This window comes from Aspergillus saccharolyticus (genome assembly GCF_003184585.1).
Source record: "Aspergillus saccharolyticus JOP 1030-1 unplaced genomic scaffold BP01scaffold_2, whole genome shotgun sequence".
Classification (NCBI taxonomy): Eukaryota; Fungi; Ascomycota; class Eurotiomycetes; order Eurotiales; family Aspergillaceae; genus Aspergillus; species Aspergillus saccharolyticus.
Genome location: NW_020290612.1, coordinates 295152 through 309103, shown reverse-complemented (window position 1 = coordinate 309103; position 13952 = coordinate 295152). Strand labels below are relative to the sequence as shown.

General features: G+C 54.3%; 5 protein-coding genes across 5 annotated transcripts; 3 read left to right on the top strand and 2 right to left on the bottom strand.

Annotated features, from left to right (window-relative positions):
* Positions 1 to 195: 195 nt before the first annotated feature.
* On the top strand, positions 196 to 3265 carry BP01DRAFT_310654 (CCCH zinc finger and RRM domain protein). Its single transcript, XM_025572427.1, has 5 exons — positions 196 to 502; positions 614 to 732; positions 834 to 1544; positions 1609 to 2642; positions 2718 to 3265. Exons 1-5 carry the CDS (start codon positions 438 to 440, stop codon positions 3069 to 3071), a joined length of 2283 nt encoding a protein of 760 aa, XP_025435202.1. The 5' UTR covers positions 196 to 437; the 3' UTR covers positions 3072 to 3265.
* Positions 3266 to 3619: 354 nt separating this feature from the next.
* Positions 3620 to 5555, top strand: BP01DRAFT_388291 (uncharacterized protein). Its single transcript, XM_025577812.1, has 2 exons — positions 3620 to 4615; positions 4664 to 5555. The coding sequence occupies exons 1-2, from the start codon at positions 3958 to 3960 to the stop codon at positions 5464 to 5466; spliced, it is 1461 nt and encodes a 486-aa protein (XP_025435201.1). The 5' UTR covers positions 3620 to 3957; the 3' UTR covers positions 5467 to 5555.
* Positions 5556 to 6324: 769 nt separating this feature from the next.
* On the top strand, positions 6325 to 7004 carry BP01DRAFT_388290 (GFA family protein; the record flags this gene model as incomplete). Its single annotated transcript, XM_025577811.1, has 3 exons — positions 6325 to 6457; positions 6517 to 6682; positions 6796 to 7004. Exons 1-3 carry the CDS (start codon positions 6392 to 6394, stop codon positions 7002 to 7004), a joined length of 441 nt encoding a protein of 146 aa, XP_025435200.1. The 5' UTR covers positions 6325 to 6391.
* Positions 7005 to 7290: 286 nt separating this feature from the next.
* Positions 7291 to 8807, bottom strand: BP01DRAFT_378781 (uncharacterized protein; the record flags this gene model as incomplete). Its single annotated transcript, XM_025577089.1, has 2 exons — positions 7291 to 8160; positions 8229 to 8807. 2 exons carry the CDS (start codon positions 8805 to 8807, stop codon positions 7291 to 7293), a joined length of 1449 nt encoding a protein of 482 aa, XP_025435199.1.
* A 793-nt stretch (positions 8808 to 9600) lies between these two features.
* BP01DRAFT_332082 (GTPase BMS1) lies at positions 9601 to 13746 on the bottom strand. The gene is made up of 4 exons (XM_025573069.1): positions 13551 to 13746; positions 13377 to 13447; positions 13217 to 13306; positions 9601 to 13149 (listed from the first exon to the last, which is right to left on the bottom strand). The coding sequence occupies exons 1-4, from the start codon at positions 13606 to 13608 to the stop codon at positions 9814 to 9816; spliced, it is 3555 nt and encodes a 1184-aa protein (XP_025435198.1). The 5' UTR covers positions 13609 to 13746; the 3' UTR covers positions 9601 to 9813.
* Between the last annotated feature and the right edge of the window lie 206 nt (positions 13747 to 13952).

Genomic DNA, 13952 nt, shown 5'->3' with positions numbered 1-13952 from the left:
TGTAGGCACTTGTAGGCACTTGTAGGCACTTGTAGGCACTTGTAGGCACTTGTAGGCATCGAGTATTTTGTATGACTGGCTATCTTCGTCAGAATGAGCAACTGGCGGGTTCGGCGGGCAGTCGGTCACGTGAAATTCTGTCATTCGCGTCGCTCGCGTTTCCCCGGCTTTTTCGATCCGCCAGTTTTTGTCCAGTATTTATCAAAAGCTACCTTCAAGGGCATGGCCTGATCTGTCGTCGCATCACCTATTTTTCCTCAATCTGGCAGTCGCTGCGCAGTGTACCTTGTTTCAAGAGTTCTTTCGAGTACCTCGGTCCCAAGCTCCGGCATCAAACGGCGATTACGGTCGCCTGCCTGCCTGACCTTTGACAGCCTCGAGCAACAAGCTCTCTCCGGTGACAGTTGGGCTCCTATCGCCCAACCCTAACCGCCATCATGCAACTTACTGAGAATGAGGCCGCAGAAGTGAAGAAGTGGGTTGTGAGGAAGCTGGAAGATATGTAAGGTGTCCGCGAGAACCGCACACTTGGGCGCTGAACCTGCCCTTTCGCTCTTCCCCCGCAGCCCTCGCTCATTGCTCGCTCAAAGACTAATCTTTCGTCGCTTGCCAGTTCGGACGCCGACTCCGACGTACTTGCCGATTATGTCCTGGCTCTGATCAGGACCGATGCGCCCGATGAGGATATCCGCAAGGCTTCGGTGGATAACTTGGAGGATTTCCTTCGTGAACGTTAGTCTTTTCGCGCTGCCTGCAATCTATCCTCGGCCCGTTTGGCGGTTTTGCACTTGCAGCTTGCTGACATTTGATGCTACTTCTTGCTATCTCTCCAGACACCGTGAGCTTTGTCGATGAACTCTTTGCAACCTTTGCATCCAAACCACAACCGGCTGCCGGTGCTCAACAACCATCAGATGCGCAGAATCAGTCGCAGGACCCTCAGGCCGCGGCAGCGACTGGGGCTGGCCCTCAAAACCCACCGCAACAGAATGCGTTCAACCCGCCGATTGGTCCTTCCAAGGGGCCGTACGGAGCGCCCCAGATGGGAAATGCTTTCCCGCAACAAGCGCAGGGTGACAACCAGCACAACTTCAACCGCAAACGTACGTTTCAGGAAGGCTTCCAGATGGACGTCGACCGTGAAGATGTCCCGCAGAATCGCAACTACAAAACCCCCCGCCGAGGACGTGGTGGCGGGAGGGGCGACTGGATGGGCGGCAGAGATGGTCGTGCCGGTCCCGGACAACAACAGCAATCCTCGTTCAACCCGCAAGCCGCATCATTCGTCATGCCTCCGACTTTTCCTCCCTTCGATCAGAATGATCCCATGGCGACCATGATGGCGCTCCAGAGTATGGGTTTCCCTCAGATGCCGGGGATGCCGCCGATGCCGATGCCGCCGGTGGGCGCTGGCCAGCAGCCGGGCGAAATGGTGCCGAAGAGCTCGGAGCGGTGCCCGTTCTACGAGACGCAGGGGATCTGCTACCTAGGAACTACGTGTCCCTACCAGCATGATACTAACGGCGGGGCTTCTAAGACAGACGGTATGTTGTGATTGCTATCATTTGTGCAATGGAGATGGGCTAATATGGTTTGTTGTGGGCGTAGAATATGACCCCAAGTCGTCGAGTATCGTCACAGACTACCAGAGACGATCGGATGGGCCGCCTATGCGGGGCGGGGACCGAGGCCGTGGTCGTGGCCGTGGCGGCGATCGAGGTGGATTTGGCGGCCGAGGACGTCGGTCTGAGTTCTCGTCTGCTGGTCCCAATGAGGATACATCCATCACGACGATTGTTGTTGAGCAGATTCCTGATGACAAGCTCGAGGAAGCGACGGTCCGGGAGTTCTTTGCACAATATGGTGAGATTGTGGACATTTCGCTGCAACCGCACCGGCGACTGGCTCTGATCACCTATGAGAACCACGCTGGGGCCAAGAGCGCCTGGTCCAGCCCGAAGGTGATCTTCGATAACCGGTTCGTCAAGGTCTACTGGCACAAGCCCAAGGGCGACCGGAACGGGGACTCGCGGCCTCACCATGGTGACTCGGAGGGCCCGGCTTTTAACCGGGAGGAGTTTGAGAAGCAACAAGAAGAAGCGCAGCGCACCTACGAAGAGAAGCTCAAGAAACGGAAGGAGACCGAGGAGGCCAAGCAGGCTCTGGAGCGACAGCGCGACGAACTGCTCAAGAAACAGCAGGAAGAGCGGCAGCGGCTGATGCAGAAACTCGGCGGCACTGTCAGCGGCAATGGCGATGGCCCTGTCGGCAGCGGAGAGGCCTCTCCCGACGGCCGGTCCCCGTCGACGCAACCAGAGCATGTCAGTGAACAGACCAAACAGCTTCGGGCGCAGCTGGCCGCCCTCGAAGCCGAGGCCAAGAGCCTGGGCCTCGATCCCAATGCCGCTCCGGGCTCGGGGTATCGCGGCCGCGGCCGAGGCGGCTACGGTCGAGGAGGATATGCCCCGCGTGGCCGCGGCGGCTACGATAGCCACTATCGGGGCGGTGGTGGCTATCGGGGTCGCGGCGGCCTGGCTGGGCGTGGTGGTGTCCTTCGCCTGGACAACCGACCCAAGCGTGTGGCGGTCTCTGGTGTCGAGTTCGATTCCGAGAAGGATGAAGCCCTGAGACAGTTCTTAATTGTGAGTTGCCCGTTGAGCCTGTGGCTAATTTTGGATCTCGGATTGTACTGACCAATGCCATTTCTTGTTCTCCAGGGCGTCGGCGAATACTCCTCCATCGAACCCAATCCCGACCAACCGGACTCGCTCATCGTGGCGTTCAAGGAACGCTATCAGGCTGAGAAGTTTATGTTCGGGCCCCGCGACATCCCCTCGGTCGGCCAGGTCGAGCTCGCCTGGGTGCCCAACCCACCCATCTATGTCGCTCAGCCTGCGGCGACTGGGCCGGGGTCCGACACCAACCGGACTGGCTCGGATGAGGACACATTGATGGACACCACGCCGCTGCCTCCCGCGCCGTCCGACCTGGGATCTGGTCGCAAGGATGGCGGGCAACATGATGTTGATTACGATGTGGCGGAGATGGATGATAGCTGGGGAGCGGAGTGAGTTTGTGTTGTGCTGCTTTGATACGCTTGTCAACTTGAGGTCTGGGTTGGCTTTAGGACAAAAGAAAGAGGAGAAGATATTGGGATTTGTATTTCAGATATCCTACTATCTTATGGAGTAAGAAACTAGACTTTATGTTGGTGCTGCTGGGGGGTTGCCCTGCGCATCGCTATGCGAATTACCTCTTTTCTACTATCTGCGAGGTGTAAGGATTATACAGGGTCGACTTGACTGACGTCACCAACTCGATGCAGTCGATATAGTGTGATGAAATATTACCGTTTGCCTTCCGGAACGGCATCTTCCTCATATCAGATAGCAATCTCCTGCTTTTCATGCCGGTAATTTCCCACCTAGTGAATTGCGTGCAATTTGCCTGAAAAAGACCGCGTCGCGATTCACTCGTGTGCCTGTCGCGGTGCGGGAGTCTGTGCCCAGCACGGCAGAGAACCCCAATCCAGAAGGCGGAAAGCGTTATCCCTGGGCGGTCAAGGGTCGCGCGTGATTCCCAACTCTCCTTCCTTATGCTCCTTCTCTTCTTCCACCATCCGGCATCCTCCATCCACCATCATCATTTCTCCTGTAAAGGCTGTATTTGCTCTTCGCTGATCTCGCCGCCAGTCTTGCCATTCCTGTGGTTGCATAGGACTCTCTGATTTCACCTGTTGACTTCCATGTCGCTTGTTGACTTCGGATTGGGCTTGAGCTCGTGACCAGGCCGTGAAAGCTTCTACTACTTTGCGCTTTTTATCTTTTCATCATTCTTCTTCGAATTCTTCGAGTCAGGGCTGCTCACCGTTGTCAAAGCCCGGGTGGGCGGGTTACTCGATTCATCGAGGGTCTTCGTTTTTTTTTTTTAGCTGATCGACAGCACTGCGACTAGACGATGACCACGACCCCTCCAAACCCGCCCTGGGTCATCAAGAAGGCGGTCGTTGTTTCTATACCTGATTCTGAAGTCGCTTGTTCAGCGAGTCTTCGTATTTTTCATGATGGAAACACTGATAAAGGATCTATCTCACTCAAGATCAAAGCAGACCTTGCTAACCTGAGAGGCGTACTACAGGACCTGACATTAACTATCCTCCCGGAAAGAGTCGATGAATGTGCCTTGTCCTTGACGAACAACGATGGCCTCTGTTCTCCTCGATTGGTTTCCATGCTGCGGGCGTCTGTACCAAATATCGCGGCCGTCTCGACACTGAGTTTGACACTCGGTACAACTGGCGTTGTTCTTGTTCCACGGGGGATGGAGCGTCTGAGTCCAGCCGATCCGCAAGATATGAATTTTTACGCGTTTGCAAAGATCTGTCAATCCAAATCTCTCCGTCTACACTTCGCCAACCGACAATTTGTGGACGACCAGATTGATCGGTTGAAGACTTTTTCCTTAGCTTTGCACAGAAAAGACCTCGAGGCCGAGTCATTTAAACACCCCCTCTCTGGCGTGGACGAGCGGGATTGGACTGTCTTTGATTTGTCGCCCGATCCCCCCCCGTATTATGAGCCGGTGCTGAAGCCGGTGATAGGAAAACATGAAAGAGGTATCTTGTATAATTCGACCTTCAAATAGCTTGTTAATAGTTTAGTAGATCAGTGGACATTGGAGCCCAATGATAAAAAACGAAAAAGGCTGTTCTCATCCCCTTCATCGTCAGGCACTGTCGCCGAAATTATGCCACCGAGTACTTGCTTCCCTGCACCATCCTCCATCCGCCCAGCCTCCTTTGCGCGTGCTATCTCTCCTGGCTGCAACGGTGACAGGCTTGCACGTCTCGAACATGAGCTCCGTGGTATGCCCGATGACCTAGTTCGTAAATTATTGAGTCGGGCAGGACACGGACACCTGCTGGCCAGACCAGAAGTAGTGAACAGCGACCTGCCATCCTACTCTGGGCCGGCGGACGTTGAGCTGGCAGACGTCAAACAACTTGAGCGGCCCCTGAAGGAATATATCGACCAGATGATCGAGCGCCGGCTCCCACGTGTTGTCGACGAGAGGATTGATTGCCGCTTTAGTCGTCTTGTCCACGAGCTGGTCGATAACGCCGTGAGTGACGGTCGCGACCAGATTTTTGATGACTGTAAGATAAACGAGGCCGAATTCCGCGAGCAGGTCGACGATGGCAACTCCGAGGTCCGCCTAACGGCCAACGAATGTATGAAGGAGATCCAAGAACAAGCACAAAGACATGTGGAGGAGATAGAGGAACATGCACAACAGTGCATGGAGGACCTTGAGAATCAGGGCTTCGCAGTTAAAGTGTCTTTGGGAGAGAAGGTTGCGGAATTGAAGCGTCGCTGGTTCAATGCTTCTGCACCATCCTCACTTGCGGGCAGAACAAGCCCTGGCCATGAGCTGGGCAGCCTGCATGTCAGACGCAGTTCCTTCTGAAGTGCTTATGGTAATGGTTTAATATTGGCGTGTACAGTACATATTTTCTTCTACTACGAGTCTACGAGTGCATTTATGCATCAATTAATGCCCTTTTTACAAGGTATTTGCAAGAAAAGAAGGTACTTACCTCTAGAATCTTCCCCGGAATGTCAACCTGCCGGCCCGTAAATGGTTGGGATACCGTTAGGATCTCAATGCTTTATGGTTGGGCAAACCTCGGCTTTGCTGAGTTCAGCGCCCGCCAATGTCCATGGCATTCAAGCAGCTCTGTAAGGCTTTTCAAGCAATTTACCTTGGGACGTAAAAGTTCTTGACTAGGGGGTATTCGGTAGCTGATTGAGTACCTAAGAGGTTCTTTCACTTATATCACTAATTTCATCAAGACTCTTGGGGCGGTCTATATCTGGGCTGTAAGGGTCGTCTACCGATCAAATTAGAAAGTTTCTTGAATTATTCTTCTATATCAGGAGTCTCTAATTATCAGGGAATGTCTGTTATGTAGACTACCTCTATATCACTAGTTAGTTAGTCCATTCGACTGCCATTGTGCTTATACTTCTGCTCAGAATCATCTGAATAAATGAATTGTTCACATTGAAACGAGCTGTTCAACTGTCCACTTGAAACACAGGAAGACACTTCATATGAACCGTATATTTATACCAAGAATTGTTGGGGTGAACCCACCCCAAAGAAATAGTCACTTGAAGTACAGTAGCTTGGGGGACTGTACTTGAGACAGGCCCAAGATAAATATAGCAATAGTAGTTGTTGTAGTGCTCACAGTACTCCGTACTGCATACAGATAACTTACCGGAGTCAAATCACTTATAGTATCGATTTCTAGCACCTCCTAGTAGTTACTCATCTCCTCTCTTGTCTATCCCACACACCGCGCCTCCTGCATCAAGTCCCACAAACAATGCCCACAGGAAGCTGCTTCTGCGGCGCCATCCGCCTCGAATACACTGGCCAACCTCTCCAGGTGGTGAGCTTGACTTATCCCTATGCCGTGAACCCTCAAACCCCCAAATCTGATACTCGTAGGGAATCTGCCACTGCACCGACTGCCGCAAACTAACCAGCTCTACCTACTCCTACTGCCTCGTGCTCCCTACCGCCAACTTCGCCGTGCGGACCGGCTCCCCACGCTCCATCGCCAAAACGGCCGACACCGGGAACACGATTCGGAATTGGTTTTGTGGGGATTGTGGTATGGTTTTTTTTTTCTCTTTCTGTTTTGCCTGTGTAGATGAGAGATGGGGTTGGCGTGCAAATGTAAATTACGCTAACGGTTGGGTTTTGCTTTGGTTTTCATGATACTAGGCACACCACTCTACGGACACCGCGTTCATGACGATGGACGGGTACTAGGCGATGGGGTGACTATCCTCCGGGCGGGAGTGTTGGATGATGCTCAGTTGCTCGATGAGATGCGGCCGGAGGCGGAGTTGTTTACGGAGAGGAGGATGAAGTGGGTTGGGCCGGTGGAGGGGGCGGGGCAGGTTTGTGGGATGTTGAAGATTTCTTCTTAACCAATATTGCTTTGGTTCGTACAAGGACAAGTGTTTTGGGAAGGGGAAATACGGAGGGTGTCGTGTAGTGTACTGTACATTGTTTCGAGTTGTATATTTACTACTAGTACTTGTAGTATGTAACTCATGTTGGGGGCTAATCTGGGAAGGAGAACAACACACAACGTGGGCCCGACTCTGTCAATACCAGCTAATACAATTCAAATGTCTTGAGCCTCTACTACGACGTAGATGTACATGACTACCTCACCATCTATACATATATCCTTCATCATAAAACTGCTACCTACCGTGCACTTCTCTCACTGTCACTGTCCATCTGGTCCAACATCCGGTCGATCTCGTCGCCCGCCTGCGCTTCCAACCCGACCGACTGACCCCGGGTACTGCCGGGCGGTTCAGGCTGGCTCCACGGGACGCGGAGACTCGACCCCTGCGACCCGTTGCTGCTCCGCGGGACAGCACGGTGGCTCGAGTACCCCGAGTGGCCCGGGCTGGACATGAACAGCAGCGTTTCGATTGCGTCCTGCTCCATCGTGCTGCTCTGCGAGCTCGACAGGCCGCCGTGGCGCGTAGAGGCCATGGACCCCGACGGCCGCAGAGGTGGGGTCCCGGGCACCAGCACTCGATCTGAGTGTGCCTGGGACTGCGACAACCCAAGATCCTGGTGGGAATGATGTCGGCGGTGCGAAGAGGACGGCGGGATGAACTCGTTGGGATTGGGACGTCGGCGTCGACTGGTGCTTCCTCCCTTCGGGATGATATCTACAGGTGGAGCGAGTTTGGGCCGTGGAGAGCGGTCCATCTGAGAATCATGGTGGTGATACTGATGATGATGATGCTGCCAAGGATGTCTTCTCGAGTCAAAGTGTGGGGATGCAGCCTCTGACCAGGCCGCAGGCGACAAACGCGCGGTGCCAACATGACCGAAACCCCCCGTCCCGTGCATGTCTGGCGACGAGACTGTCGTACTGGCCGGCGAGTCGATCCTCCCCGATTGCACCGCATCAGCCTGACCCAGATTGGCTAGCGGTCCGAATCGCATTACTGAATCAATCCGCGTCGTCGGCGGAAGATCCTGGGCCCTTGGGGTGTGTCGGCTCTTTTCGATCTTCGCCGCCGCGTACGAAAGGCGAGTGCGCAGGTGCACCGATAACTGAACTCACATCAGCACCGTGTGCGCATCACCAGACAGAAGAGAAAAAAAAAGAGGAACGAATTTACCGCAGCGATCCGGCTTTCACGGGAGAGCGACCCGATACTTTTCGACCGAAGTCTCTCCATGCCTTTGGCGGCCGTCTTGCTGGTCTCTACAGGAGACTCGGATCTCCCTGCCACTCGCTGCTTCACCGGCGAGCCCTGTCCAGCAGGGCTGCGTGATACAGACAATGGTCGGGGCGTGGCCTGATGCCCTGCTATCGCTTCTTCTATGCTTAGCTGCCTACCTTCAGACACGGGGACTGGTTGGGAGGGCTGCGAGTGCTGCGATACAGCGGATGAGCCCCCCTGCGGGTCCGACACCCGCGAAGAAGAGAATGAGGAGCGGTGCGTGTCATCATACGACGGGCATTCCGGTGTTCGGTGAGATGTGGAAGCCTCCATCGAGGAGGTCGACAATGAAGGCACAGACACCAGTGACAGGTCTCTTTGCGACTCGGAATCAGTGGCGGCCTTACTGAAACTCAAAGTACCTTGGTGTCTACCACCCCTTGCATCATGCCGAGAGTCAATCTGTCGCGCCAAAGACGTTTGTGTTGTGTGCACGGGTTGGCACCAGCCCAAGCGCGGCGACCCGCTGCTCATCCTGAGACTAGTAGGCTATATAAGCAGGCAGAACCCAAGTAAGGCGTCCGGATATATTCTTTGTCTGCCGCAATAGCTGAGAGCCACTAGGGTAAATGTACGGCAGGAAATAACCACTCAGCCCTGCCCCATCACCCAAAGGAGGGGCAGCAAGCTGAACAAAAACAAGTTACTTTCTGCACGATATATGACTGACTGTCGTACAATGCATGCAGCGGTAGATCTAAGCTCCGCCTGTTGTTGGTTCTCCAATGTCAATGTTGTCTCAGATGTTTGGGCGCGGGAATGTCCCGCAGCCGGACCCTGGTAATCCCACCCTGGGACTGGAGGGAGGTCCACCACGACGGTGCGCGCTTAGAGCAGTATGTGTGCTGATGGGTTGCGATCTGCAAAGATTAGACGGAGGCTGTTGTTGAATCTTAGACGCGGGGTGACAGGCTTATGCGGCAAGACGCAGCTGTCTTGCTCGTTTCCACGCGAGCCTCAATCCGAAGACCAGGTCGATCGGCCCAAGGAGGACGGCACGGGAATAGACAGGCGGAGAATGGCCATAGAAGTAATGAACCCACGCTGGCTGAATCGATTAAACGACTAGCAGGCTTGTCTGTGAAGGCCGTAGGACTCGCATTCGCTGTCGCCAGACCACGAGGCGGACGACGCGTTCGTGGCGCGGTCACGTGGTGATAGCTGCCTGCAGAACCCTGAAAACTCAGGCATCAACATCAGGCAGGATCTACAAGACCAGCAACCATAACAGAATACTAAAAAAAAAAGACATCAAGTCAATCTATTTCTCCCTGGTATAGAGCAAGCATCAACCCCATGATCAAGAAACAATGATATATGTTCAGGACGTCACGTAAAATCGAGTCCAAGCAAACAAAGTCAAACGCCATCCATCCCATGCAGCAGGCACATAGATACACATGGACATTATTCACAGAACAACTTTTGGGAGGAAAACCTAGAGTGACCCTGAAAAGCAAGAAGCATGAAGTCAAGTACTTCACCTGCGCTTCTTGCCTCCGCCACCGCCCTCGCCGTCTTGGTTCTTCCGCTTCTTACCTTCGCGACGCCAGTAGTCGTCGCGCTCTCTCTTCTCGCGCTCGGCCTTCTTCTCCAGACTATCCGCCACCTTGGCGCGGTAGACCTTGCGGCGCTCCTCTTGCTTCGCAGCGCGCTTGGCCTGCTTCTCGTTGCGCATGGTGTTGAGCTTCTGCATGAGATCGCGCGCCTTCTTCTCCTCACCGCCGAGGACCACGGCCCGCTTCTGCATGTAGGTCTTGTCCTTGTGGTGCTTCATCTTGGTGATCTGCGACTTGAAGGGAAGATCCGCAGCCAGCTGCCGGGGCACGCGGAGCGGGTTGAAGTGACGCTCCGGGCGCTCGATCTTACGGTACGCCGAGTCCTTCTCGAGCGGCGTGGGGATGCCCTTGTCGCGGCGGACTTCTCCAGTGAGACGCATACCCTGCCACCCGCTGTCTGCGGCACCGTCTTCAGCCAGATCCAGCAAGTTGGTGACCGGGTTGTAAAAGCGATGCGGCTTGATCGGGTACCAGGCACGCAAGAAGACGATGTCACTCATGAGAATCTTGTCCTCGAAGGTGGCACGGAAGTAGCCCTCTGGCTTGCTCAGCGCGCGCTTGATCTGACCGCGGATGCCGGATACCGTGCGGATAGAGGCACCCTCGAACTTGGCAATCTCCAGAGAGGAGTTGAACATGTCTTTGATGAAGGCGGTGTTCTTGAAGATCTTGTAAGGCACACCGGTCAGCTTGAGCTTCTTGACAATCTCGGTATGCTCGTCAACGTTCAGCACCACACCGGTGGCGGCAATGCGGAAACCGGGGGCTTTGTTGGAGAATGACTGCAGGCAGCAAAAACCGGTGTTGGGTGCCACCAGCGGGCCATAGAAGGTGGCGAAACAGTGCATATGTTCAGGGGTGTACTTGAGCATGCGGTTACGGGTTCGACTGTCGGATGTACTGTAGATTGGGAGGGTCTGGAACCGACGCCAACCGAGAGAGAAGATGAGAGGGTCGCCGCTCTTGAGAATCTTCTTGTGCCAGCGATGACGCTTGATGCGGATCTGGACGTAACCGAATCGGTCCTCGGTGGGTGCAAGTCCACCCACGATGACAGGGTAGCGGGGGTTGAACTTGGTAGCGAACTCGCAGGGCACCTTCTCGAGCACGATACGTGCATAGGTACCGGCCTTGAAACCTTCAGCTCTGGCTCTGGAGGCTGGGTCGAGCAGATCGAACTCGGCCCGGTTGATGTCGAGCTGCTTCTGTAGCTTGGCCTTCTGCATATCGTACCACTCATCCTCCCCGAATTCCTCATCACCTCCACCATCCTTCCGCGAATTATCCTTCGAGTTGGCGAATCCTTCACGGTCTTCTTCTTCGAAACGAAGTCGGAGCTCTTCCTTTTTCTTCGCATTCCGTTCACGTTCAGCATCCAAGTCCACGGGACCCTCTTCTTTCTCACCATCCCCCTCGCCGCTCTCCTCCTCCTCCTCGTCGGAAAGACCGTTGAAAGCTTCACCTGTTTCCAGATCCTCGAATTCGCCGTCTCCTTCGTCATCCGAGTCAAAAGCATCGTCGACATCAGAATCGTCGTCATCGCCACCACCAGACAACTTGGCTGTGACGAATCTGCTTCTAAGAGATTCAATAAGCTCTTCATCCCGCCACTTTTCTTCGAGCTGGGCGTAGTCATAGTCGGGAACGTGGCGGAACTCCTCCTCTTCTTTTTGCTCCGCATTGGTCTTCTTAAAGAAGGTGTCCTCTTCCTCGTCATTTCCCTCATCCTCATCCTCGCTATCTTCGGCTTCATTTTCATCACGACCACTCCATTTGGGCATCACGTCCTCGGGCGCAATAGAGTCATCGTAGAGCATACGGGACAGGTCGGTGATTCTATACGCCGGACGCTTTGTAAGCGACTTCACATTGGCGAGCATGTTCTCTTTCCAACGGGCATCTCCCTCGGCATCCGAGTCTTCGTCTTCGTCACTTTCCAGAATTTGGTCTTCAACAGACGAGATAGAGCCAAGATCGGAGTCGCTGTCGGCGAACTCAAGGTCCCCCTCGGCCTGGCGAGAACTCCCATTCTGCCTCTCCTTGAAGTTGGCTTCGAAATCTGCGGGTGCGGAAGCATCGATCTCCTCGTCCTCGCTAAGATCATCGTCCAGCTCGTCATCGTTCAGCTCTTCGGCGTCGTCTTCATCCTCAGCACTCTCAAAGCCTTCATCTTCATCGCCGACTACATCTTCCTGGTGATCTTGACCATCTAGGAAACGAGCATGGCGCTTGTGCTTTCTTCCAGCAGCACCATCTTCCTCGTCCGCCTTTGCAATGGCTTCACCGCCACGGAAAAGACGAACACCACCGTCTGCCTCACCGAGAAGCTTGCGCTCACCCTGCAGGCCAACAACCAGTTGCTCGCCAAGACCGCGCTCCTCGTCATCAGACTCATCTTCGTTTCGTTCGAAGTTTGAGGTTTTGACATCGATGTAAACAGCATCCTTGTCCACCAATACACCACCAACATCAGACATGGGCGCGAAGAGAAGCTTCTGCTTGTCACCCAATCGGCGCCGGCTTGTCTTCCCGGAAGCCTTGGCAGCCTGCTGTTCGAAAAACGGCGTCGGGCATGGATCGGGCAGGGACTCAATAGCGGAGACCGTCAAATCGCCAACACCTGGAACATGTACACGCGCTCCCTGGGCCGAGAAGTTGGTACCACGCAGATAACCGTACAGAGCTATCGTTCTATCACATTTCGGGTCCTCCTCAATCTGGGTGGGCGGCGTGATGTCCAAAAACCGATCTGCGAGGGCGTACGGGTGGGAGTTACGCCACACGAGGGGCCGGGGGTTTTTCATGACGGACAGGAAGCGAGAAAGATTGTGGACCTCGCGGTCGGGGTAGCGGCCATTAACGACGCCGGAGAGATAGAAGAGCTTGGCACCGTTGTAGAGTTCGCTCCAGAAACGGTGCTTGAGGCGCTTCTTGGCGGCCTGCAGCGTGCTCTGCTTCTTGAACAGGTCGAGATGAGTGAGGATGCCGAAAACGTTACCGGGCATACCGTGGGAGCCCAGGACGTTCAGGAACTCCATAGTCTCCATCTCGAATCCGTAATTACCGTCGATCATCAGGAGCACAATGTCGGCAATCTTGGCGACATCGATCATGCTGGCGAGGGAGTCGGAGGGGGATTCGAGGAAAGTGAGACGGCGTTTCTTGGAGGTTACCACAGTCAAAGGACCTTTCGGAGTGCTAAGGGTCTGTTTCGTGTATCGACGGATGAGGGATTTGATGAGGGTCGTCTTGCCCACCTAGATACAACACATGACTGTCAGACTTTCCTGGGTTCTTGCTTGAGATTCCTGATCAGACACTTACTCCAGGCGGTCCGACGACGGCAACAATGAGGGGGGGTGCCTCTTCAGGCAAGCGATCGACGAGGGGCACATGGAGTCTTTTTTCTTTGATCTAGAGAGGTAGGTTGCGAGTCAGTGGCGTTGTCAAATGATGTATCGTTGCCAAAGGTGGAAGCGCATACATCGTGCGATCTCGCGCCTGCTTTGTTCAATTTGCCGGGATTCGAGAAGGCAAAAGCCTTGGGGTTTGCTCCTGGAAGGAATGAAAGTCAGTAATTGCCAGCATTTTCGAGGCACCATACAAAAAGGGCTGGTGATTTCGCTCCGAGAGGCCATGCGCAAAGATCCATACATACCTTCATATTTTTTCTTCTCCTTGGCGGGCCGATGCGCCCTGTTCGATTGCTGCTCCATCGTGGGAAAAAGTAAGAGGTCAAGGGACCTCTAGACAAAACTCCTTTTCCCCCGCTGAAGATCGAAGCTGTGACAGCAAAAGAGTGAGCGCAAATCTGCAAGACTGCTCCGCGAAATGTGTAGAAGCTTGGCTCCAAAATTATTATTCCATTTTCTTTTGCCGGAAGAAGCTTTTCTCCGAGTCCGGGATCTTTGCCCGCCCTGTGCCCACCCACGGGCGGTGATATATGGCAGAACGAGCCACGCCAGGCATCGATCAGGCCAAGAAACCTGTGACTAATGTTATCGGAGTGACGGGCCGGTCGAGACTCGATAAGAGGTTGAACCCCACTATATCGGCCCGG

Coding starts and splice junctions, on each gene's coding strand:
- BP01DRAFT_310654 (XM_025572427.1), top strand. CDS start 438: ATGCAACTTACTGAGAATGAGGCCGCAGAAGTGAAGAAGTGGGTTGTG. Junction 733..833: donor GGAGGATTTCCTTCGTGAAC/GTTAGTCTTTTC, acceptor CTATCTCTCCAG/ACACCGTGAGCTTTGTCGAT. Junction 1,545..1,608: donor CGGGGCTTCTAAGACAGACG/GTATGTTGTGAT, acceptor TTGTGGGCGTAG/AATATGACCCCAAGTCGTCG.
- BP01DRAFT_388291 (XM_025577812.1), top strand. CDS start 3,958: ATGACCACGACCCCTCCAAACCCGCCCTGGGTCATCAAGAAGGCGGTC. Junction 4,616..4,663: donor GATAGGAAAACATGAAAGAG/GTATCTTGTATA, acceptor ATAGTTTAGTAG/ATCAGTGGACATTGGAGCCC.
- BP01DRAFT_332082 (XM_025573069.1), bottom strand. CDS start 13,608: ATGGAGCAGCAATCGAACAGGGCGCATCGGCCCGCCAAGGAGAAGAAA. Junction 13,307..13,376: donor CAGGCGCGAGATCGCACGAT/GTATGCGCTTCC, acceptor CTACCTCTCTAG/ATCAAAGAAAAAAGACTCCA. Junction 13,150..13,216: donor CCGTCGTCGGACCGCCTGGA/GTAAGTGTCTGA, acceptor TGTTGTATCTAG/GTGGGCAAGACGACCCTCAT.